At 39.7% G+C, this 27,430-nt stretch overlaps 1 protein-coding gene across 1 annotated transcript; it reads left to right on the plus strand.

Moving 5' to 3' along the window:
• The first annotated feature begins 215 nt into the window (after positions 1-215).
• LOC141165048 (cathepsin E-like) lies at positions 216-27,430 on the plus strand. Its single transcript, XM_073650695.1, has 9 exons — positions 216-271; positions 639-816; positions 3,345-3,462; positions 7,346-7,464; positions 12,761-12,960; positions 13,041-13,163; positions 17,917-18,061; positions 26,463-26,561; positions 27,221-27,430. Exons 1-9 carry the CDS (start codon positions 216-218, stop codon positions 27,428-27,430), a joined length of 1,248 nt encoding a protein of 415 aa, XP_073506796.1.

Below are 27,430 nucleotides of genomic sequence, written 5' to 3' on the forward strand. Positions count from 1 at the left end.
GGCCTCAAGCATAACTATCTCTAGAGATGGATCATTTTTTTTAGAACTAGCAGGAAACAAGCTTTGCATCAGCCTCTCCTATTCTCTGATTATTGCACAACCGCTGAGCAGGTGAATGTCCTGTGGTAATCGATTGACCTGAGCAGGAGTACATTATGACCTTAGGAAATATACAAAAGACAAGGCAACATTTTAACAGATCTCAGTGATTAGCCATGAAGCTCGCAATTATACTTGTAGTCTGCATCCATATTAGCACAGCATTACATAGGTAAGAACATTTCAGAACTCTCACCACGTATGTATGTTGTATATAGTTAGTGTCTTTCTAAGTGGCATAGTTAACCAAAATGTTTGATGAACTTGCAGAAAATTACCATATTTAGAAAATAGCTTTGCGTGATGGATAAATTGTTAGAGATTAATTATTGGGAACATACAGGTTGTGAAAAATATAGGGCTTATTTTTTTTAAATATTGACAGGTCAAAATGATGCTGAAGGTTAGGGCTCCAAGGATCATGGATAATTAAATGGAGTTCACCAATGGATAATTAAACGGAGTCTCAAAATGTCAATGGGTATTATGAAACTCCACTGATGATAAAAGCAGATGAGATTTCTAATGATTTCTTTCAGAATCCCTCTGGTGAAAGTCCAAACAATCCGTCAGCAGCTACGGCAAAGAAATGAACTAGAGGAATTTTGGCTGCATCACCAAACCCACGTCTTTGCTCAGAAATATTCTCAATGCTTCCCAGATTCTCTCTCATTGACAGCTGGATCAACAGCAGAATATCTGTTTGACTATATGAATGTAAGTGTAACTGTAACAATAAGGATCCTGGGTTGTGGCATCCATGTCTAACACACAGGACCATTGGGTTAGAATGTACAAAAGTAATACCATGGGACACTGGGAAGTTATTTTTTAATCCAAATGTGTGTCAGCTAAAATTGTATTTAATTTATTGCATTACATTCTAAATAAAAGGTAATTATGTATAATCTAGCAATTTATTGTAAATTGGAAAAATGTTACAACATAATTCAATTAAAGCTAAGGCTAATGAAAATAGGTTTTATTATTTTTTTCGAGCCATGTGTAAAGAAAGTACAAAATTGTACAGAATTGTACAAAACGCGCCATTAAAGTGTTTAGCTGTGCTGTTAATGATACACAGATGTTAATTCACCAACATATAAAGATAAAAATTAAAAATAGTACAAATCAGTACCAGTTCCTACATATGATCATATGAGGATATGTATTTTGTCTTATTTTGATTTTTGATGATTGTGCAGTAAAAAACTGTGATAGAAATATAAATATAAGATTTAGAACAGACATTAGCACCTTTTGTTACTGATTTTTTTTGAAGGGGATAATGCCAATATTTCAAATTTCCTATATTTCTAAACCCCATTGCTTAGTACTTTTCAATAAGTAGTCAGCAAAGCTGGATATATATGTTAATGGGGGCATCAACTGAATCATCTTTGAGCTGCCAATTACATTGTGTTATGTTCTGATATTGTCTTCCATTTGTCAAGGGAGGAGTGAGGGGATCAGGATGTTACATGATTATTATGACATATTATGAATGAGAATATATTCTTCTATGAGTAATAACTGCTTTTAGAAACAGGAATCACTCAACATAAATATCTAATCTTAGCTGTAAATGAGGTACAGGGTGATGGAAAGCAGACCCCATGTTCTTCCAGTCCGCCTGTTGCTGAGCAGGCTGTACATTATTTGATACTTGACCTACTAAAAGACAATTATGTCTGTGCAGCATTGGTGTCCTTTAATGTTGCATAGTACAAATCCTTTATTGGGCAGAATAAATCTCTCACAATTATCATAAGTATGAGTACATTAACATTATCTCATCATTGCACAATATTTTAATCACCTGTCGAGAAGAGACTTACAAATTGTAGTAATTTGACCCAATAACGACCAAGTGCCTCAAATTTATGTGCTTGGTCCGCGGCTTTAACCCGGCGCCATTGTAAATTTATGTCACATAGTTTAAGCTCCTGCAATTTAGCAAGAGTAGGTCCAGTCCCCCGCTGTACAAAGCGAAACACAGTTGGGAACCCTGGGGAGAAGACAGAAGCAGTTTATTACCACCTCTGTCTTCTTTGTTAGAGACATAGCACTCGATAAATGCTATGCAGTAGCCAAAAACTTCAGCACTGCCGATGCTTTTATAAGACTTAGGGCACGGCCCCACTATCAGTATTCGGTCTGTATTTTTTCTCAGGAGTGGAAGCCAAAGCCAGAAGTGGGTGATAAATGCAGAATTGGTGACTTGTTTCTATTATACCTTTTCTCTGATTGTTCCTCACCTGGTTTTGGCTCCTACTCCTAAGAAAAAATACTGACCAAATACTGATAGTGGGGCTGTGGCCTTAGCGTTAACATGACTGCCGGGTGTCTGTCGACATAGCAGTGCTGCTGCATCTAAGCAGACACAGATCAGCTCTTCTTTGAGGGGAGCTAGCTAAGGAATAAGCACTAGATCTGTAATCTCCTGGTAATACAGCCCTGGAACGTAACACTTGAGGTTGGCATGTCACATTCTATTTTAGGTATCTGAAACTTGCAAACAAGATTCAGATAATGTGCTAGAAAAAACGTGCTTTGAATGTTAAGAGATAATGCTTTATTTTTGGAAAACTTGGTCTACAGCAAGCTATGGAGGACAGAGGTGTTAGTTAAAAGGGTTGTACAAAATCCGAAAAACATGACCATTATTTTCAGAAACAATAACAAACCAGTCCTAAGGCTATATTGGTATTGCAGCCCAGCCCCATTCACTTCCAAGGAAACTGAAGCGCAATATCAAGCACAAATCATTGACACGTAGTGCTGATCTCTTGACGAAAGCAGAGATGTTGTTGTGATCCATCACAACCTTTAAATAGGTTTAAGTGGTTATTATAATGTTTCCTAGATATATCTTGCAAAATGAATTCAAGTGAAGATCCTGCTTGAAGCCATGTTATAGAGTATATTTAATGTTTTATTAACCATTTTGTAAATCACCTATTTCTAAGTGAATAAAATAAAAATGGCGCTGAAGTTGTGAGTAGAAAACAGACTACAGTAAATGCATAAGTTCCATATCTAAAAAGGCTCTTCATGACATTAGCAAGACCTACAGATTGGTTTTACTGGTAAAGAGTGTGATTCTGGCAATACTACCATTATACCATGGAGTTGTGACTCAAGAATGAAGCAAGACTGATGACTAGTTCTCCGTCATTCACTAGTGTTGTCCTAGAGAATGTCTGTTGTTATATCCCAGCCAGCCATACTTTTTATCCTTGCAGGCTCAGTACTTTGGACAGATTAGTCTTGGGACTCCTCCACAGAACTTCAGTGTGGTGTTCGACACTGGATCTTCCAATTTCTGGATCCCATCCTCTTTCTGTGTCAGTGAAGCATGCCGTAAGTTATGTAAAACATACATTATAGTTCAATAAAGAACAGGCAGTTGCTCACAATTGCTAACTCTACAGATACACCATGTACTTGTACTTACACTGCATAGATCTGCACACATATCAAAAATTGAACAAAAGGTAATTGTGTTACCCAAGGTATACATCCCATGTTTTCTGGCATTTTTTAAATAACTGGTGAAATAAAAAATATTTATTCCTAATTCTAGAAAATAATATTTTCAGTGTATAAAAAAGTATACATTATAACATATAAGACTGTGGTAAAAATAATCCCCTCTTTACATCAGTAGAACATTAGGGGCATGAGAACAAGTTAAAAGGTTAAAAACAAGTTAAAAGGCTAAAAGAAAGCTAATTATCTCACTTTGGAAACTGCTAAAACTCTTACTGTCGCTCTTTTTCACTCTCGTCTGGACTACTGCAACTCTCTTCTGATCGGTCTCCCTCTTACCAAAATCTCCCCTCTCCAATCTGTCCTGAATGCGGCAGCCAGGGTCGTATTTTTGTCCAGCCGCTTCACCGATGCCTCCACCTTGTGCCAGTCATTACACTGGTTACCCATTCGCTACAGGGTCCAATATAAACTCATTGCTCTCATCCACAAAGCTCTCCACAGTTCTGCACCACCTTATATCTCCTCTCTCATCTCAGTCTATAGTCCTACCCGTGCCATCCGTTCCACAAATGACCTACGACTAACATCCCCAATAATCCGAACCTCGCACATCCGTCTCCAAGACTTCTCTCGTGCTGCGCCAGTTCTCTGGAATGCTCTACCCCAGACGATCCGATTGATGCCTAGCCCCAATGTCTTCAAGTGCGCTTTAAAAACCCATCTCTTTAAACAAGCCTACCATCTCAAATACCCAGTAAACTAACTTTCCCCTGTTCCCTCCTAAATACTATTCAGAATCTGCCCCCTACTGTTCATCTGTTTCTACACCCTCCATGCACACGATAGCTGCACTCAGTAATTGAGTATTGCACTTGAACATACAGGCTGATGACCGGATCATACAGCTTTATATGATAATCCCGACTTATTATAATTGCCTGACCTGAAATAACAAGCATTTTCCACCTATTGTGTCCCCCCATTTCCTTGTAGAATGTAAGCTTGAGAGCAGGGACCTCACTCCTGATGTAACTGTTAAACTGTTAAACTGTCTCACCTTGTATTGAATTTATTGTTTGTACATGTCCCCGCTTAATTGTAAAGTGCTGCGGAATATGTTGGCGCTATATAAATAAAAATTATTATTATTATTATTAATTATATATGCTTTCTTCCATTCACTGTTCATCTCAAATTATCAACATACATTTTTATGTTTTTACCTATATTTAAATTATACTATTTGCTTTGACCTATCAGCTAATGCTCGCTACTATTTAAGACACCTCCTCCCCTCCCTGGATATCAGCAATATACTGGGTGGAACACAGCTGTACATTGTTTAGTGTCTGCTGCCAAGTGCTGCACCTTATCTCCTATTTATACAACTGCCAGAGCAAATAAACCGCTGATAGGTGAGGTTGCCAGGAGTTGGACCCCCATTGACCTCATATTGGTGACCTATCCAGTGAATAAGTAATCAATGTGTACAGTTGTGCTCAAAAGTTTACATACCCCAGCAGAATTTTTCCTTTCTTGGCCTTGTTTCAGAGAATATGAATAATAACTAAGAAACTTTTTCTCCACTCATGGTTATTGGTTGGGCGAAGCCATTTATTGTCAAACTGCTGTGTTTTCTCTTTTTAAATCTTAATGACAACCAAAAACATTCAAATGACCCTGATCAAAAGTTCACATACCCTGGTGATTTTGGCCTGATAATATGCACAGAATTTGACACAAATGGGTTTGAATGGCTACTAAAGGTAACATCCTCACCTGTGACCTGTTTGCTTGTAATCAGTGTGTGTGCATAAAAGCTGAGTGAATTTCTGGGATCCAGACAGACTCTTACATCTTTCATGAAGCCCCTGACGTTTCTGGATTGTAAGTCATGGGGAAAGCAAATGAATTGTCAACGGATCTACGGGAAAAGGTAGTTGAACTGTATAACACAGGAAAGGGATACAAAAAAATATCCAAGAAATTGATAATGCCAGTCAGCAGCGTTCAAAGTATGATTAACAAATGGAAAATCAGGGGCTCTGTAAAAACCAAGCCACAGTCAGGTAGACCAGCAAAAATTTTGGCCACAACTGCCAGGAAAATTGTTCAGGATGCAAAGAAAACCCCACAAATAACATCAGCTGAAATTCAGGACTCTCTGAAAACTAGCGGTGTGGCTGTTTCAAGATGCATAATAAGGAGGCACTTGAAGAAAAATGGGCTGCATGGTCGAGTCGCCAGAAGAAAGCCATTACTGCACAAATGCCAAAAAGTATCTCGCTTACAATACGCCAAACAGCACAGAGACAAGCCTCAAAACTTCTGGTACAAGGTAATTTGGAGTGATGAGACCAAAATTGAACTTTTTGGCCACAACCATAAATGTTACATTTGGAGAGAGGTCAACAGGGCCTATGATGAAAGGAACACCATTCCTACAGTAAAGCACAGAGGTGGATCGCTGATGTTTTGGGGATGTGTGAGCTACAAAGGAACAGGAAACTTGGCAAAAGTTGAAGGAAAGATGAATGCAGCAAGTTATCAGCAAATACCGGAGGCAAATTTGCACTCATCAGCCCGGAAGCTGCTCATGGGACGTATTTGGACGTTCCAACATGACAACGATCCAAAACACAAGGCCAAGTCGACATGTCATTGGCTACAGCAGAACAAAGTGAAGGTTCTGGAGTGGTCATCTCAGTCTCCTGACCTTAATATCATTGAGCCACTCTGAGGAGAGCTTAAGCGCGCAGTTCATGCTAGACAGCCCAGGAATTTACAGGAACTGGAGGCTTTTTGCCAAGAAAAATGGGCAGCTTTACCATCTGAGAAATTAAAGAACCTCATCCACAACTACCACAAAATACTTCAAGTTGTCATTGATGTTAGAGGGGGCAATACAGGTATTAAGAACTGGGGTATGTGAACTTTTGATAAGGGTCATTTGGATCTTTTTGGTTGTCATTAAGATTTAAAAAGAGAAAACACAGTAGTTTGACAATAAATGGCTTCACCCAACCAATAACCAAGAGTGGAGAAAAAGTATTTTAGTTATCCTTCATATTCTCTGAAACAAGGCCAAGAAAGGAAAAATTCTGCCGAGGTATGTAAACGTTTGAGCACAACTGTATGTCCCTGACAACCCCTTCTAATGGGTAATTAGAAAAAATAAGGATTGAGAATTATGGCATCCAAACTCCCAACCAAAATATTCAGCATGTAAAATGAATCATTGATCCTAGGATTGGTGGTCCAACCTCTGGGTATTTTCCCAAATTGCAAATATTCGGTAGATTTTCCACTATAGATTTGTGATCAGAAAATCCAGAGTGGATAGGATAAGATGTTAGCGAAACTCCTCCATTCATTGCATAAATAATCTGCAACGTAAATTGGGACCTGTGGAGCAGATTTTCCTTCGGCATAAAGCCAATGTATGCTGTGAATTGTCACTGAAAAGAGCATAATTTCTCTCATTATTCACCTATAGCGACTCCTCCATACTGGACAAAGATAATGTCATATATCTAATTTATTCATGTGTTATGAATCTCTATTTACCGTATGTATTAAAAAAAATGTATGCACCTACGACAGACGCAACATTTCCCTACACTGTGCTGTTAACATGACATGTCCATTTACAAGTAGAGCATATACATGTAGGATAAGTAGTTTTTTTACTTTTTTTATAATTTTACTTGTATAAGACAAGATCAAATCATGTGTCCTCATGTATCTTCAGGTGTGCACGAGAAGTTCCACTCTTTTCTATCCAATTCCTATCATCATGGTGGGAGAACCTTTTCAATACACTATGGCACTGGAGAACTTGTTGGTGTATCAGGTAAAGATACACTCCGGGTAAGAGAAATTCTATGTTTTTTTCAATATATTTCCTAGACATTATATGAGTCAGTGCCACAATTTACAAACGTTTTTGTTCCATTGTAATATACTTTATGACATTTGTTGTAAGAATTAATGTGGCTAGACCATACTTAGATACCTAAGGTACAAGATCTACTATATAGCTCATGAAAACTTCTGCTTTCATTATAAAGCAGCATGGTTCCTTAAAGTGAGCCAGTCAAGTTAAATCTGGCATCTGATATGCAGGCAGAATGTTATAGAGCAGGAGGAGCTGATCACATACATTTTCAGTAAATCTTACAATTTGGCCAGTGGGTGGTCCTATTCAGTGAATGACAGTCTTCCCTTTATGATTGTGCATGCAAAGATATAGAGTAGGGCCGTCCACTGGACTCATATACAAACACCAGGGATTTCAATTAATAAAATACAAGTTATACTGAATCTTTTCCACCAAACCTATATATCGTTCTTCTCAGCTTCTCCTTCTCTATGCCATGGTGTCCACTGATTGGACTGCATGTACAACGTGACAGGTTCCTTTAAGTCAGAGAGATGGCTGTGAGGACATATTCTATAACTTTCTGGCATTGACTGACTGCCTTTTTGCTAATAACAACAGTGTCCCTCACTGACAGAGTCTACTTCCTAGAATCTGTAACACATCATACCTTATCCCATCCCTCATAGTGGTGACTCCCAAGGGCTTGGAACAGGCCGGGAGCACTGTGGGAAAAGTTTACAAACCTTTTATTAAGCTTGCCAAGCTGGTTCCTAATGAGCTTAATTGGTCAGTTGAAGACATGAATGGGTGGACAGGGAGCACTCCCTCCCTTCTCTCCCTCAAATCCAACAATTGGTCTTCAGACTGAACCGTAATCTCAGAAAAATGGTTATTTCATTGAGGCACACTCCCTGGTTGCCGTAAATATAACATTTTTGTGGCATAAATATGTCACTGCAGCAGTGGCACAATACCTACATTTCTAAATAGAATATTGAAGGAAAAAGTAGGTCCTGGCCTGTTTGCTAACAATCAACTTCTAGTCAAAATTGTTACAGTAAAACCAGCTCAATTTCAGTGATGCTTCACCATGCAGTATAATCTAGAAATTGGCCAGCATTACGTATAGTATTACATGAATATGTACAGTACAGACCAAAACTTTGGACACACCTTCTCATTTAAAGATTTTTCTGTATTTTCATGACTATGAAAATTGTACATTCACACTAAAGGCATCAAAACTATGAATTAACACATGTGGAATTATATACTTAACAAAAAAGTGTGAAACAACTGAAAATATGTCTTATAGTCTAGGTTCTTCAAAGTAGCCACCTTTTGCTTTGATGACTGCTTTACACACTCTTGGCATTCTCTTGATGAGCTTCAAGAGGTAGTCACCGGAAGTGGTCTTCCAACATTCTTGAAGGAGTTCCCAGAAATGCTTAGCACTTGTTGGCCCTTTTGCCTTCACTCTGCGGTCCGGCTCACCCCAAACCATCTCGATTGGGTTCAGGTCAGGTGACTGTGGAAGCCAGGTCATCTGGCGTAGCACCCCATCACTCACCTTCTTGGTCAAATAGCCCTTACATAGCCTGGAGGTGTGTTTGGGGTCATTGTCCTGTTGAAAAATAAATGATGGTCCAACTAAACGCAAACAGGATGGAATAGCATTCTGCTGCAAGATGCTGTAGTAGCCATGCTGGTTGAGTATGCCTTCAATTTTGAATAAATCCCCAACAGTGTCACCAGCAAAGCACCCACACACCATCACACCTCCTCCTCCATGCTTCATGGTGGGAACAAGGCATGTAGAGTCCATCCGTTCACCTTTTCTGGGTCGCACAAAGACACGGTGGTTGGAACCAAAGATCTCAAATTTGGACTCATCAGACCAAAGCACAGATTGCCACTGGTCTAATGTCCATTCCTTGTGTTCTTTAGCCCAAACAAGTCTCTTCTGCTTGTTGCCTGTCCTTAGCAGTGGTTTCCTAGCAGCTATTTTACCATGAAGGCCTGCTGCACAAAGTCTCCTCTTAACAGTTGTTGTAGAGATGTGTCTGCTGCTAGAACTCTGTGTGGCATTGACCTGGTCTCTAATCTGAGCTGCTGTTATCCTGCGATTTCTGAGGCTGGTGACTCGGATAAACTTATCCTCAGAAGCAGAGGTGACTCTTGGTCTTCCTTTCCTGGGGCGGTCCTCATATGAGCCTCTTTCTTTGTAGCGCTTGATGGTTTTTGCAACTGCACTTGGGGACACTTTCAAAGTTTTCCCAATTTTTCGGACTGACTGACCTTCATTTCTTAAAGTAATGATGGCCACTCGTTTTTCTTTACTTAGCTGCTTTTTTCTTTCCATAATACAAATTCTAACAGTCTATTTAGTAGGACTATCAGCTGTGTATCCTCCTGACTTCTGCACAACACAACTGATGGTCCTAACCCCATTTATAAGGCAAGAAATCCCACTTATTAAACCTGACAGGGCACACCTGTGAAGTGAAAACCATTTCCGGTGACTACCTCTTGAAGCTCATCAAGAGAATGCCAAGAGTGTGCAAAGCAGTCATCAAAGCAAAAGGTGGCTACTTTGAAGAACCTAGAATATAAGACATATTTTCAATTGTTTCACACTTTTTTGTTAAGTATATAATTCCACATGTGTTAATTCATAGTTTTGATTCCTTCAGTGTGAATGTACAATTTTCATACTCATGAAAATACAGAAAAATCTTTAAATGAGAAGGTGGGTCCAAACTTTTGGTCTGTACTGTAGGTGCAAGTAAAATGTTATTATTATTGTTATTTATTTTTAGAGCATCATTGATACAAATGTATATAGAGACACTATGCAACAGAACTTTGCAATTTTTGAATACATGAATGTCACTATTGCTACACAGTCAAAAAACGTGAGGTTCTTAGTCAACCTTTCGATCAATTTTTGTGTGCCCATCTGCTGGGAGCTATAGTTTAGAGCAAAGTTATAGCTAGATTCTTTTCTTCCCCAACTCATTTAAGAGCTAGGCAAAAATAATGGTGAGTCTTTAATTTAGATTCACATCTGAAAAAGGTCGCCTTGTAGGGCTGCCACCAGGAATTTCAGGGCCCTATAATAGCAAAATTTTTGAGCCCCCTTGAGACTCCGCCCAGGTACAACCCCAGCTCCATTTCCACACCTCAAACCTTCCACAGTCGCACCACCCAGTCTTCGAAAAAGTCCACTTCTGCACCACGTCCTTACCAATCACAAATTAACAGTTACCATCGAACACCATATCACATACATAGCCATCAGTTTTTGTTTTGGCCAAAAGGTTTTTAAGCCTGCCACCACAACGGGGTAGAATCTTCTGGCAGGGCTCTCCTCTACTCTTCTTCCTGCCATCTGTGTATCCAGACGGCAGGAAGAAGATACCGAATAAAATACCCAATACTCTTTTTAGGTGTATTTTTATTTATTTTTCTTTAAGGGAATGTGTCAAATACATTTTTTAAAATTACCAATAATACCACATAAAAGGGATTAATACCATCACACCATGGCCAGACCACATATTACTACTACATAGTGACCAAATATTACCACATACAAGGGACAAATAATGTCACACCATGGCTGGAACACATATTACCACCACATAATGACCGAATAATACCACATACAAGGAACAAATGCTGCCATATCATGACCAGACCACATATTACCACCACATAGTGACCGAATACTACCATACATAATGGACAACTACCACCACACCATGACCAGACCACATATTACCACCACATAGTGATTGAATAATACCACATACAAGATACAAATACTGCCACATCATGACCAGATCACATATTACCACCACATAGTGACTGAGTACTACAATACTGATCATTAATAAAAAAAAACACAATACTAATATTACCATAAGTGCCATTTCACAGGAGATCTGTACATACTTGTAGTATACAACGTATAGTGTAAGTGTACACATAATACAGGGATTCACCAGTGACTTTATACACAGTAGCTCTATATACAGTGGCAGTGTACAGGTAATACAGGGATCACCAGTGACATTATACACAGGAGCTCTGTATATAGTGTATAGTGTACAGGTAATACAGGGATCACAAGTGACAGTATACACAGGAGCTCCGTATATAGTGCAAGTGTACAGATAATACAGTGATCACCAGTGAAATTATATACAGGAGTTCTGTATGTAGTATATAGTGTAAGTATACAGGTAACACTCTGGCTCACCAGTGACATCTCTAGTTGAAGATATTCATCTTTTCTTTTCTTCTTCATCCTGTGAAGACCGCCATCACTTCTTCCAGCCAGGACTCATCTCTGCCAAAAATAACACAGTTATTTACAGCACTGATTCCAGAGCACATTCCCCAATTTTTCCCCAACTTATACACTACGCCAGATGAAAAAAAAAAGCAACATAGTGCCACCCTGCACAGTAACAAGACCTTCCCCCACTGAAAACAGTATCCTCAAGAATAATATCCCTTAATTGGTCCCTACAGTAATAATGTCCCACATCCTAGCCCCTTCCTGTAATAACGTGCCCCATTCTGGCCCCTTGTGTCCTCTCATTCCTGGCCCTTTGTGTCCTCTCATTTTGGCCCCCATGTGTCCTCTCATTTCTGGCCCCAAGTGTCATCTCATTCTGGGCCCAAAGTGTCCACTCATTCCTGGTCCCCAAGTCTCCTCTCATTCCTGGCCCCTTGTGTCCTCTCATTCCTGGCCCCGTTGTGTCCTCTCGGCTTTCAGTACAAAAAAGAAAAAAAAAATTTTTCTCCTTACCTGGCCACGGTCCAGTGGTGTCCTCTTTCTCATCCATTTGAGGCGCGGATGCGCCGGTGCATGGCAGTGACATCATACACCAGTGACGTACACGCCGACGCTAGCTGCTGGCCTCGGATTGGCTGGCGGTTAAAACTAATAATTGGCTTCCTGCACGGCAATAGATGTCAACTGAACGTGCGTCTGAGGACGCAAGTTGAATTACTGATCCGACCGAATCCTTTCCATGGGGTCCGGTGAGCAGAAGCAAAAGTGGGGCAGTAATGCCCTGATGGCGGCCCTGGTTGGCATACATACCTTGATCAAAATGTGGACTAAGAACCTCACATTTTTATGTGTATAGCCACAGTGGAATTCATTTATTTAATAACAGCAGAGCGCTGATGCTCCACCATGGTCTTATAGTTGAGACCATGATAGAGTGTGAGCTAATATATAATAATTTATTCTCTGTTCTCATGCAGATCAGTAACCTGACAATTTTTGGGCAGGATTTTGGCCAGTCAGTCATGGAGCCAGGCAGGACTTTTGTACTGGCACAGTTTGATGGAGTGTTGGGTCTTGGATACCCTTCACTTGCTGTTGGTAATGCAGTTCCAGTATTTGACCAGATAATGAAGCAACATCTAGTGGATAAGCCAATATTTTCCTTCCATTTAAATAAGTAGGTATACAGCTATAATATCGAAAAACACTGTGATTAATTATTTCAATATTTTCAACCTACTATGAATTGTTTTACAGAGATGACAATTTTGAATATGGAGGGGAACTTATATTAGGGGGGATAGATCACTCTCTGTACAAAGGACCAATTCACTGGATTCCCCTTACTGATAAGGGGTATTGGCAAATTCGACTTGATAAGTAAGTAATGTTGCACATAATCTAGGTACAATGTGTTGAATGGACATGAAATACAGTAGTATTCAAAATAATAGCAGTGTGTTCTAAAACATGAGTTAAGGGGAATCTGTCACCCCCTGGGACCTATCAGACTGCTAATATGGGCATGGGCTCCCTCTTCGACCGCCTACAATCTGGTTTCCGACCGCACCATTCTACTGAAACTGCACTGACTAAAGTCACCAACGACATACTAACCGCCAAATCTAAGCGACACTACTCCGTCCTCCTCCTCCTAGACCTGTAACTGCCTTCGACACAGTGGACCATTCCCTCTTACTACAAACTCTCTCATCTCTCGGCATCACAGACTTAGCCCTATCCTGGATCTCCTCATACCTAACAGACAGGACATTCAGTGTCTCCCACTCACGCACCACCTCCTCATCTCGCCCCCTATCTGTCGGTGTCCCTCAAGGTTCAGTCCTAGGACCTCTGCTCTTCTCCATCTACACCTTAGGCCTGGGACAGCTCATAGAGTCTCATGGCTTTCATTATCACCTCTATGCTGATGACACACAGATCTACCTCTCTGGACTCGATATCTCCTCCCTACTAACCAAAATCCCACAATGTCTGTCCACTATTTCATCCTTCTTCTCTGCTAGATTTCTAAAACTTAACATGGAAAAAACAGAATTCATCATCTTTCCGCCATCCCATTCACCCCCCCCAACTGACTTATCTATCAATGTCAATGGCTGTCCACTCTCCCCAGTCCCTCAAGCCTGCTGCCTTGGAGTAACCCTGGACTCTGATCTCTCCTTCAAACCACATATCCAAGCCCTTTCCACTTCCTGCCGACTCCAACTGAAAAATATCTCCCGGATCCGCACATTCCTCAACCATGAATCTGCAAAAACAGTAGTGCACGCCCTCATCATCTCCCGCCTCGACTACTGTAACCTCCTGCTCTGTGGCCTCCCTTCTACCACTCTTGCACCCCTCCAATCTATCCTAAACTCTGCTGCCCGACTAATCCACCTGTCCCCCCGCTATTCCCCGGCCTCACCTCTCTGTCAATCTCTTCACTGGCTCCCAATTCCTCAGAGAATCCAGTTCAAAACCCTAACCATGGCATACAAAGCCATTCACAACCTGTCTCCTCCATATATGTCTGACCTAGTCTCCCGTTACATACCCGCACGCAACCTCCGATCCTCACAAGATCTCCTTCTCTACTCCCCTCTTATCTCCTCCTCCCACAATCGCATACAAGATTTCTCCCGTGCTTCCCCCCTACTCTGGGACTCTCTACCCCAACACATCAGACTCTCGTCGACAGTGGAAACCTTCAAAAGGAGCCTGAAGACCCACCTCTTCCGACAAGCCTACAACCTGCAGTAACCACCGCTGCATGACCAGCTCTACACTCACCTAATGTATCCTCACCCATCCCTTGTAGATTGTGAGCCCTCACGGGCAGGGTCCTCGCTCCTCCTGTACCAGTCGCTGTCACATTGTGTTCAAGATTATTGTACTTGTATTTGCTATGTATACCCCTTTTCACATGTAAAGCGCCATGGAATAAATGGCGCTATAATAATAAATAATAATAATAATAATACAGGTGATAGAAATGTGAATCTATACTTACCTGTATGGCCCATATTAGCGGTCTGATTGCTGTGTAAAACCTTTTTATTAAATTAGTTTTGGCAAGCTTCGCGCCCGGGGGATGCCAAGAAATGGTCGCCTACTAGCTTAGTTTCTATACTCACCCCACCTCCCCTGCACGTGACAGGGCCCTGTGACGTGCAGTTCCCTGCCGGATCCCGCGATCCCATTCGAATGGTAGTCTTCCATGTCTCTCTGGTTTTTATTTCCATTTTAAAGCATTGGAGATCATTTTAGCTGAACAGCTTATCATTGTCTGCACTTCTTTATAAGTTTTACCCTCTCCAATCAACTTTTAATCAAAGTACGATGTTCTTCTGAACAATGTCTCGAACGAACCATATTTCTCTGGCTTTCAAGGAGAAATGCATGTTCAAGGAGAAATGCATGTACATGTGCTGGCTTCATCCTTAAATAAGGGCCACCTGACTCACACCTGTTTCTTCACAGAATGATTGACCTCACTAATTGAACTCCACACTGCTATTATTTTTAACACACCCCCTTTCAATTAATTATTCAAATACACAGACTCAAAAACATGCAGATCATGAATGCTGAGTCTGGTGGTTTTCTTAGAATCTACTGCACCAACTGGTAAATTGTTTGACATGTGGTAATATAATTTATAACAAAAACAGTGATTAATCGGGTTAGTCATATTGGACTGCTATTATTTTGAACACTACTGGAACTCTGGATAATTATCTTGTTCAGACACAAAATGTCTAGCAGTGATAAATTAGTTTGTATGAGTGCTCGATAAAATTCTTCCAGATCTTGATCCTAAACAGGAAATTGAACTGGCGAAGCCTATGACGAGTGGTGGTAAAATGTATTCAAGATTTTAAACAAATCTGTATAATTTTGGTTTATCCCGACTACATGTGCACTAAACTTTCTGAGTAAAAATCTCCAAAAGCATGCTACAAAATGTTTGATAAAACTTTGTAACCTGTTTAAGAAATGTACATTTTCGTCATAGGTCAATAATGAATTTATGAAGTCAGTGACTGGCAGTATGACATAGCTGGAATGTGTCTGTAACTGCAGCGGCCAGATCTAACTCCGATCACCGCAGTTCAATCTCTAAGAGCGGCATTTAAATAATGTCATTGCTGATGCACATGCACTGTCTTCAATCGGCCCTCCACAACACTATTGCGGAGAACCTATGGCTTACTATGGCAACTACTGTAACACTAAGCCACAGGCTGAGCTCCAAAGGAGAACTGAGATTTTCCTATATACTGCAATATGTTGGAATTGCAAGTATATAGTATAAGTGATCGAACGATTGCAGGTGAAAGTCCCCTAGGGGGACTAAAAAATATAGTAAAAATAAAAAAAGATGCTATTAAAATTTGAATCATTGCCCTTTTTCCCCATATAAAATAATAAATGAGTAAGACAAACATATTTGGTATTTCCAAGTCCACAAAATTCTATTCAATCAAAATATAAAATTATTGAGATCATACATTGAATACTGAAAAAGAAAAAATTGAAATGCCAGAATTGCAGCTTTTTGGTTATCGGACTTCTCCAAAAAGAACAATAACGGGCAATCAAAATGCCATATGTATCCCTAAAATGGTGTCAATAAAAATGTAAGGTCAGCACATTAAAAAAAGGCCTCACCCAGCTCCACATATGCAAAGAAAAAAAAAAGTTATGGGTCTCAGAAAATGGTAACCCCCCTTCACAATAACTTCCATAGATGTAAAAAAAAAAAGTTATGGGTCGAAAACAGCAAGATTTCTGTAATGAAATATATTATTACTAGCGATGAACAAATCAATTTGAAGGGAACTTAATTCTACTTAAATTTTACAAAAATACACGTTACAAAATACTGATTTTTTTTTGTAATCTGCTTCTGCGTGAATTTAGCAGAATCCTGGCCGTCATTTTTCTGAACCATAAAAGGCCATCAAAATGTTAAAGACATAAAAGAAAAAAATCTTTACACTCACCTTACCACTCACCTCTTCGGCCTGTCGGTGTCACCTGTTTGGTTCTTGCTACATCTTCAGATCATTGCTGCTTGTGCTAATATTCCTGGGCCTCTCACACTGAGCCAGGACTTCCGGATTTAATGAGGAGCTTGAAATGTCACGGTGTCGTGCCATCACGGGGTGCGCCGTGACCTTTCATGCACATGTGGGGTTTTCAGTGCATTCTGCATCGATCTGAAGATCTGGCGAGGACCAGATGGCTGATTGTGAGGAACAGAGGGGCCGGAGAGTTGAGCGGTTGGGGGAGTAAAGATTTTTTCATGTTCATTTTTACATCTAATGTAAAAAGACCCAAGAGCATAATAAGGGACATTAAATTTGCACAGAATAATAATAATTCTCCGCAAATCAAATATCCCAGGAAAATCCACGCGAACAGGCAAATTCAAACTATTTGCTTATTATTACCCCTCTATGAATCATTTGTAAGCTCACATCTAGATTATAGGGTCCAGTTTTGGTCTCCACATTTATAAAAGGATATTGGGAAGTTAGAGTCGGTTCAAAGGCTGCAACTAAAGTATTAAATGTTATGCAAGGTTTCTCATAATGAGAGGTTCAAGTTTGGTTTGTTTAGCAAAAAAAAAAAAGAAAAAGACATTGCAGATGAGATCTCATTTACATGTATAAATGCATGCATGGTCAATGCAAAGGACTGACACATAATTTATTCCTCCCCAAAAATTACAAAAGATCAGGGGACATTTGTTAAGTGTAGAGCAATAGTGGTTCTGTAATTTAAATAGGAAAGGATTCTTTACAGTTACAGCAGTCAGACTGTGGAATTCCCTATCGCAAGAGATAGTAATGGCAGACACTATATCTGCATTTAAAAAGGGGCTTTTTTCACAACAAATGGCATTGTGGGTTATAAATAATCTAGCGATAGAAAATTCATAATTGGTTGAGAAATGAGTGGAGCTATGTCTTTTTTCAATTGTGATGTAGAAAAAAACAAAACATGTCAAAATAAATTTAACACATGATTCTAATTTAAACACTAGGTAATTTTATAACGATAGTTCTATATAGGTATATTTTAATGATCTTATCTCAGCATGTCTCTTGTTTTCATGCAGTATCAAAGTTCATGGGAAAGTAGCATTTTGTCCTGATGGATGTGAGGCTATAGTTGATTCAGGCACTTCCCTTATTACCGGACCAACTGTTGACGTTAAAAGGTTGCAGAATCTCATTGGGGCTACACCTTTGTTATTTGGAGAGGTAAAAATATTACATGCTGAGATTGTATTGGGTATTACGATGATGCAGTCATTGAACTGTTCTTTTGCATCTCTACGAATGTGTCTTTATAGCTTTTGTATCATAAGCAAAATACTCGTGCTAAATTATGTATCCCATGAAACTACCATATTGATTGTGTCCAAGATGCCTCCCTGAAGAGTGTCATGAAGACACAACCCAACTTTTTTTCCCCTAACTTCCACTGTTGCAGTTACATCATGTAACTTACATGCACTTTCATTGTTCTCCTTTGTGACTTTTGCTGCAACCTCAGTGGTTTCCGTATTGTGGATACATTGAGTTGCATAATTGTGTCACTTATCCTATGTGACAAATGCCATTGCCAACCAATAGAAATAAACTGTATGTTACTTGACTTAGCATTCGTGTGTCATAGAAAAATACATAAGAAATTGTACTGCTGCAAAGACCAAATGAACAGATGCTTAGACTTGTAGAATATGCAGTGGAATACTTTGGTGTTATAAAATGATTTATAGCAAAGAATAAATAAATAGTATTTTAAAAGCACCCAACCAGAATTATAGTTTTTATGCTTTAAAAAAAAAGAAATAAAAATTATATATATATATATACACACATATATACATATTGTGACAAAGTCACTGGTAAAGTGACAGAGGGAAGATATGTTTCACGGAGGCTATTAGCTTCCGTGAATTGAAACCATGAAGTGTGCTCCAGCATGTTATTTGCTGAGAGGGTTAAACCTCCATTAAAAGGGAGTGTTTTTTGTGAATGGCCATCGTGAAGGGCGGGAGGTCACTCACCATATCTCCACCTCAGGGTGTGGTCTGGGAGGTTTAAATATTCGGCCTGCAGAGACATTCAGTGTTCAGTAGGTCTGGAGAGAGGAACTCCAGACATTCTTGTGTGGAGCTAGCCTGAACCACGTGGAGTTGCAGAATGCTGAGCAGGCGGATCCCTGCTACCACAAGGACTGTGCTTTGTGTTGCCATTTTGCTTTGTTTTCCTGTTTTGCCCAGCGGGCTGTGTTTTCTATTATGGACTCAGTGTTGGTTTATGCTGCATTTTAATAAACCAACCTAAAGTTTTAAAGAGACAGTGTACCTGTGTCTACCTCCGTGTGCAGCTGAGTGAGCCATCTACCACTATATTATATATATATATATATATGTATGTATATATATATATATATATATATATATATATATATATATATATATATACACACTGTGGGGAAGATACACTACCAATTTTGCAAGTTTTCCCACCTAAAAAGAATGAAGAGGTATGTAAATTTTATCGTAGGTACTGTACATTTCAATTGTTAGAGACAGAATCTAAAATAAAACCAGAAAATCACATTGTATAATTTTTAAATAATTAAATTGCACTTTATTGCATGAAATAAGTATTTGATCACCTACCAACCAGCAAGAATTCTGGCACTCACAGACTTTTTAGTTTTTCTTTAAGAAGCCCTCCTACTCTGCACTCATTACCTGTATTAATTGTACCTGTTTGAACTTGTTGCCTGTATAAAAGACACCTGTTCACACACTCAATCAATCACACTCCAACCTCTCCACCATGACCAAATAGCTGTCTAAGGACAGCAGGGACAAAATTGTAGACCTGTACAAGACCGGTAATCAGGACAATAGACAAGCAGCTTGGTGAGAAGGAAAGAACTGTTGGCACAATTGTTATAAAATGGAAGAAACACAAGATGACTGTCAATCTTCCTTGGTCTGGGGCTCCATGCACGATCTCACTTTGTGGGGTAAGGGTGATTCTGAGAAAGGTCAGGAATCAGCCCAGGACTACATGGGAGGACCTAGTCAATGACCTGAAGAGAGCTGGGATCACAGTCTCAACACTACGCAGTCATGAATTAAAATCCTGCAGGGCACGCAAGGTCCCCCTGCTCACGCCAGCACATGTCCAGGCCCGTTTGAAGTTCGCCATTGACCATCTGGATGATCCAGAGGAGGCATGGGAGAAGGAAATGTGGTCAGATGAGACCAAAATAGAAATTTTTGTTATCAACTCCACTCGCCGTGTTTGGAGGAAGAAGAAGGATGAGTACAACCCCAAGAACACCGTTCCAACCGTGAAGCATGGTGGGGGAAACATAATACTTTGGGGGTGCTTTTCTGCAAAGGGGACAGGACAAATGCACTGTATTGAAGGGAAAATGGATGGGGTCATGTATCTTGAGATTTTGGCCAACAACCTCCTTCCCTCATTAAGATCATTGTAGATGGGTTGTGACTGGGTCTTCCAGCATGACAATAACCTGAAACACCCAGCCAGGGCAAATAAGGAGTGGCTCCGTAAGAAGCATTTCAAGGTCCTGGTGTGGACTAGTTAGTCTCCAGACCTGAAACCAATAGAAAATCTTTGGAGGGAGCTGGAACTCAATGTTGACGAGCGACAGCCCTGAAACCGGAAAGATCTGGAGAAGATCTGTATGGAGGAGTGGGTCAAAATTCTTACTGCAGTGTGTGCAAACTTGGTCAAGAACTACAGGAAACGTCGGACCTCTAATTGAAAATAAAGGTTTCTGCACCAAAATTAAGTTCTATTTCTCTATTGTATCAAATACTTATTTCATGCAATAAAATGCAAATTAATTATATAAAAATCATATAATGTGATTTTCTGGATTTCTTTTTAAGATTCAGTCTCTCACAGTTGATGTGTACCTACGATAAAAATTACAGACTTCTCCATTCTTTGTAGGTGGGAAAAATGGGAAAACTTGCAAAATCGGTAGTGTATCAAATACTTATTTTCCTCACTATATATATATATATATATATATATATATATATATACCCAGTGGCATGTAAAAGATGATCTCTAAAAGGCCTAAAGTTAAAGATGACACATTTCCTTTGTATTTTAGGTAAAAAATATATATTTTCATCTTTTTACATTTTAAAAATTACAAAAAGGAAAATGGACAGATGCAAAAGTTTGGGCACCCTGCATGGTTAGTACCTAGTAGCATGCCCTTTTGAAAGAATCACAGCTTGTAAACGCTTTTAGTAGCCAGACAATTCTTGTTTGAGGGATTTTCATCCATTCTTCCTTGGAAAATTCTTCCACTTCTGTGAAATTCCTGGGTCCTCTTCCATGCACTGCTATTTTGAGGTCTAGCCACAGATTTTCAATGATGTTCAGTTCAGGTGACTGTGAGGGTCATTGTAAAAACTTCAGCTTGCGCCTTTTGAGGTAGTCTATTGTGGATTTTGACAAGTGTTTACGATCATTTTCCATTTGTAGAAGCCATCCTCTTTTCAACTTCAGCTTTTTTTATATATGATGTTATGTTTACATTGAGATTTTGCTGAAATTTCATTGAACCCATTCTTCCCTCTACCTGTGAAATGTTCCTCGTGCTATTGGCTGCAACACAACCCCAAAGCATAATTGATCCACCCACATGCTTAATGGTTGGCGAGATGTTCTTTTCCTGAAATTTTGTGTCCTTTTTTCTCCACACATACTTTTGGTCACTGTGAACTAAATGCTCTAATTTAACCTCATCAGTCCACAGGTTTATTTAGATGTTCTTTTGCATACTTCTGATGCTGAATTTTATGGTGAAGATGCAGGAGAGATTTTCTTCTGATGACTTTTCCATGAAGGCCATATTTGTGCAGGTGTCTCTGAACAGTAGAACAATGTACCACAATTCCAGATCTTTATGAAGGTCTTTTCCAGTCAAGCAGGGGTTCTGATTTGCCGGTCTAGCAATCCTATGGGCAGTTCTCACTGAAATTTTGCTTGGTCTTTCAGACCTTATCTTCATCTCCACTGTTTCTGTTAACTGCCATTTCTTAATTAAATTCTGATATCGAGGAAAGGGCATCTGGAAAACGCTTTGCTATCTTCTTTATAGCCTTCTCCTGCTTTGTGGGCCTCCACCATTTTCATTTTCAGAGTGCTAGGCAGCTGCTTAGAAGAACCCATGGCTGCAGTTTTTTGGCACAAGGTTAGAGGAGGCTGGGTATTTTTAAAGCTGGGAAATTTGCATCACCTTGCCTTTCCTAACGATGATAGTGAACAAGCCATAACCTTAACAGGCTAATTAAGGTCTGAAACCTTGGTCAACGTTATATAAGTACACAAATCTCCTAGGGTGCCCAAACTTTTGCATTGGCCCATTTTCCTTTTTGTAATTTCTAAAATGTAAAAAATGACAATATATATATTTTTTTGCCTAAAATACAAAGGAAATGTGTCATCTGTAACTTTAGGCCTTTTAGAGATCATTTCATCTTCAACTGCAGCTGCGAAGGCAAATAGAGTCATGGCATGCATCAGAAGAGGAATAGGGGCATATGATGAGAACATTGTTCTTCCTCTGTATAAAGCGCTGGTAAGGCCGCACTTAGAATATTGTGCACAGTTCTGGGCTCCGGTGCTCAGGAAAGACATATTGGAGCTAGAGAGGGTACAAAGGAGGGCGACTAAGGTAATAAAGGGAATGGAGGGACTAGAATACCCAGAGAGGTTGTCAAAATTAGGCCTATTTACATTGGAAAAGAGAAGGCTTAGGGGAGACCTCATAAACATGTATAAATACATCAGGGGGCAGTACAGAGATCTCTCCCAAGACCTGTTTATACCAAGGATGGTGACAAAGACGAGGGGGCACACTATGCGTATGGCGGAAAGGAGGTTCCTGCACCAGCATAGAAGGGGATTCTTTACGGTCAGAGCCGTGAGACTCTGGAACTCTCTGGGAGAGGAAGTGGTGATGTCCAACTCACTTAAAGAGTTCAAGAGAGGCCTGGACACCTTTCTTGAGAGCAATAAAATTACATCTTATGCTTAGTTAATTAATCCAGGGATTTAATCTGACTGCCAGATTGGTGTCGGGAAGTGAATTTTTCCTCAATGATGTAAATTGGCCTATACCGCATGGTTTTTTGTTGCCTTCCCCTGGATCAACGCTGCGGAATAGCTGCAGTGCACAAGAAATAGGCTGAACTGGATGGACGCTTGTCTTTTTTCGGCCTTATAAACTATGTAAACTATGTAAACTTGCTTTACTGTTCACAATAACAGTTATTTTGACCAGGGGTGCCCAAACTTTTACATGCCACTGTATATATACTATATATATGTATATATATATATATATACAGTATAGACCAAAAGTTTGGACACACCTTCTCATTTAAAGATTTTTCTGTATTTTCATGACTATGAAAATTGTACATTCACACTGAAGGCATCAAAACTATGAATTAACACATGTGGAATTATATACTTAACAAAAAAGTGTGAAACAACTGAAAATAGGTCTTATATTCTAGGTTCTTCAAAGTAGCCACCTTTTGCTTTGATGACTGCTTTGCACACTCTTGGCATTCTCTTGATGAGCTTCAAGAGGTAGTCACCGGAAATGGTTTTCACTTCACAGGTGTGCCCTGTCAGGTTTAATAAGTGGGATTTCTTGCCTTATAAATGGGGTTGGGACCATCAGTTGTGTTGTGCAGAAGTCTGGTGGATACACAGCTGATAGTCCTACTGAATAGACTGTTAGAATTTGTATTATGGCAAGAAAAAAGCAGCCAAGTAAAGAAAAACGAGTGGCCATCATTACTTTAAGAAATGAAGGTCAGTCAGTCCGAAAAATTGGGAAAACGTTGAAAGTGTCCCCAAGTGCAGTTGCAAAAACCATCAAGCGCTACACAGAAACTGGCTCACATGAGGACCGCCCCAGGAAAGGAAGACCAAGAGTCACCTCTGCTTCTGAGGATAAGTTTATCTGAGTCACCAGCCTCAGAAATCGCAGGTTAACAGCAGCTCAGATTAGATACCAGGTCAATGCCACACAGAGTTCTAGCAGCAGACACATCTCTTCAACAACTGTTAAGAGGAGACTTTGTGCAGCAGGCCTTCATGGTAAAATAGCTGCTAGGAAACCACTGCTAAGGACAGGCAACAAGCAGAAGAGACTTATTTGGGCTAAAGAACACAAGGAATGGACATTAGACCAGTGGAAATCTGTGCTTTTGTCTGATGAGTCCAAATTTGAGATCTTTGGTTCCAACCACCGTGTCTTTGTGCGACCCAGAAAAGGTGAACGGATGGACTCTACATGCCTGGTTCCCACCATGAAGCATGGAGGAGGAGGTGTGATGGTGTGTGGGTGCTTTGCTAGTGACACTGTTGGGGATTTATTCAAAATTGAAGGCATACTGAACCAGCATCGCTACCACAGCATCTTGCAGCGGCATGCTATTCCATCCGGTTTGCGTTTAGTTGGACCATCATTTATTTTTCAACAGGACAATGACCCCAAACACACCTCCAGGCTGTGTAAGGGCTATTTGACCAAGAAGGAGAGTGATGGGGTGCTACGCCAGATGACCTGGTCTCCACAGTCACCAGACCTGAACCCAATCGAGATGGTTTGGGGTGAGCTGGACCGCAGAGTGAAGGCAAAAGGGCCAACAAGTGCTAAGCATCTCTGCTTCAAGATTGTTGGAAGACTATTTTCGGTGACTACCTCTTGAAGCTCATCAAGAGAAAGAGTGTACAAAGCAGTCATCAAAGCAAAAGGTGGCTATTTTTAAGAACCTAGAATATAAGACATATTTTCAGTTGTTTCACACTTTTTTGTTAAGTATATAATTCCACATGTGTTAATTCATAGTTTTTATGCCTTCAGTGTGAATGTACAATTTTTATAAGATAAGATAAGATAAGATAAGATAAGATATACTTTATTTATCCCGGAGGAAATTATAGTCATGAAAATACAGAAAAATCTTTAAATGAGAAGGTGTGTCCAAACTTTTGGTCTGTACTGTATATATATATATATATATATATATATATATATATATATATATATACTCTATATGCTCATTTTTACAAACAAAGGAATACAGCAGCAATCTGCAAGTGATGAGACATATGCAAACATTGACTATGTAATTTGAACTGCATTACTGATATATGGAATATACTGATACAATTAAGGTATTTCGCACACAATTTGGACAATTCACGAACGACAGCCCATCAGCAGTAACAAGGCTTTCTTTGATGGGACCGTAAACCTGATATTTATCAAAGATGCCTCTCCCAGGCAAAATGCCTACAAATTTAACCCCTTACTGATATATGACATACAGTTACGTCATGTGCCAGTTACCTGACCTTCTTTCTTGTCAGTCTCTGACAGTGGCATTTACAGAGTGGTGGCAGGGGGAGCGTCATTCCATGTGACGCAATTACAGTGCGAGATGAGTTGATTTAACTGGCAGGGGTCTACTGAACACTCCTGTGCCTGTTACGACGGTACCCCTGTAAATGCCAGCTTCTGGCTGGTGTTCATCGGAGACTGTGATTTTTGCTATATACAGCCGTACTGGTATTGCTGTACATAGCACAGGCGATCATATCATCGCAGGTTCAAGTCCCCTAGGGGGACTAACAAGTACAATGAAAAGTTAAAAATAAAGTTTAAAAATGTAAAAAAAAAATAAAAATATCAAATTACCCCCGTATTGTCCCATTAAAAATAAAGAAATAAAAAAATACACATATGTGGTATATTTACATTTGTAAAAGTCCGATCTATCAAAATATAGAATTAGTTAACCCAATCGGTAAACAGCATAATGAGACTAAAATCTAAATGCCAGAATTACGTTTTTTCAGTCGCTGTAACGTTGCAAAAAAAAATGGTAAGTATAAAAAAACATAAAGCAATTGTCTAATTGTACTTTTTTCACAATTTCACTGCTCTTGGATTTCTTCTCGGCTTTCCAGTACATCAAATGATAAAATGACTTGTCTCATTCAAAATAAAAACTCATCTTGCAAAAAAAACAAGCCCTCGAATGGCTATATCGTCAGAAAAATAAAATTAGTTATGGCACTTGGAAGAAGAAAAGTAAAGAACAAAAACGCAAACACGGAAAATAGACATTTCAGGAAGGGATAGAAGCACTGGTACAATCCACAACAACCTCCAATAATATACTACATAAACTGACCTGCACCTCCTAACAGAATAAAGCAAGTGTGAACAGGTGCAAGCTGCTATGACTTCATAATCTCCAAACAAAATGGTACAGCAGGACTCTGTATAATACAGTATATATATATATATATATATATATATATATATATACATACAGTATATTTAATGTTCAGTAGTACCATTGCTGTGGTTTACTAAGCTCTTGTCACTAATTAGTGGACATCTTCCAACATCCTTCAGTGAGCAATAGTTTTTCTTACAAGTAACTGATATTTTGTAATACCTTTGGATAAGAAACAAACTGATTATTGGTACAACAATGGGGAAATGCAGTCCCAGTGGTCTGTCTAATACTCATGCCTTCCTTGTATGTCATAGTTCACAGTAGACTGCAGACAAGCATCCAAACTTCCAACTGTGACGTTCACCATTGATAACAGAGACTACACCATAACTCCGGAGCAGTATGTACTGAAGGTATGTGCGCAATAATCAGTAATCCATGCTATAGTCTAGGGATGTTAAACTCAAACACACAGAGGGCCAAAATGAAAAACTTGGACAAAGTCGCAGGCCAACCAGTATACAGTATAATGGGCCCCACAAAGTTCTCCATACAGAATAATGTGCCCCACATAGTCCTCCATACAGTATAATGGGTCCCACATAGTCCTCCATACAGTACTATAGGCACCACATAGTCCTCCATACAGAATAATGGGCCACACATAGTCCTCCATACAGAATAATGGGCCACACATAGTCCTCCATACAGAATAATGGGCCCCACATAGTCCCCATACAGTATAATGGCCTCACATAGTCCCCCATACAGTATAATGGCCTCACATAGTCCCCTGTACTGTATAATGAGCCCCACATAGTCCTCCTTATAGTATTATGGGCCTCACATAGTTCTCCATAAAGTATAATGGCCCACATTGCCTTCTATACAGCATAAAGGGCCCCACAAAGTCCTCCATGCAGAGCCTCACATAAGGGTGGTGGTTCTGGTGTCGCGAGGCAAATATAATCACCAAGCGGGACTGATTTGGCCCAGAGTTTGACATGTATGCTATAGGCCCTAGGTAACACACAGTACCGTATGTGCATTAATATGTCCTTTATGGTTTCAGGAGCACACAGCGAAATCATCACAGTGCTTGACCGGCTTTCAGCCCATGGACTTGACTACTAAATCTGGACAACTATGGATCCTGGGAGATATTTTCATGTCAAAATTTTATAGCGTATTTGACCGTGAAAATGACAGGGTTGGACTGGCAAAATCCTCCAAAAAGAAGCATAGACCTATTACCGAAGCTATAATATCCTCCACTTTGTAG

The sequence above is a fragment of the Phyllobates terribilis genome, unplaced genomic scaffold (assembly GCF_046119375.1).
Source record: "Phyllobates terribilis strain yellow unplaced genomic scaffold, ASM4611937v1 Scaffold_11__3_contigs__length_659146591, whole genome shotgun sequence".
Classification (NCBI taxonomy): domain Eukaryota; kingdom Metazoa; phylum Chordata; class Amphibia; order Anura; family Dendrobatidae; genus Phyllobates; species Phyllobates terribilis.

Coding starts and splice junctions, on each gene's coding strand:
- LOC141165048 (XM_073650695.1), top strand. CDS start 216: ATGAAGCTCGCAATTATACTTGTAGTCTGCATCCATATTAGCACAGCA. Junction 3,463..7,345: donor CTGTGTCAGTGAAGCATGCC/GTAAGTTATGTA, acceptor ATGTATCTTCAG/GTGTGCACGAGAAGTTCCAC. Junction 7,465..12,760: donor CAGGTAAAGATACACTCCGG/GTAAGAGAAATT, acceptor GTTCTCATGCAG/ATCAGTAACCTGACAATTTT.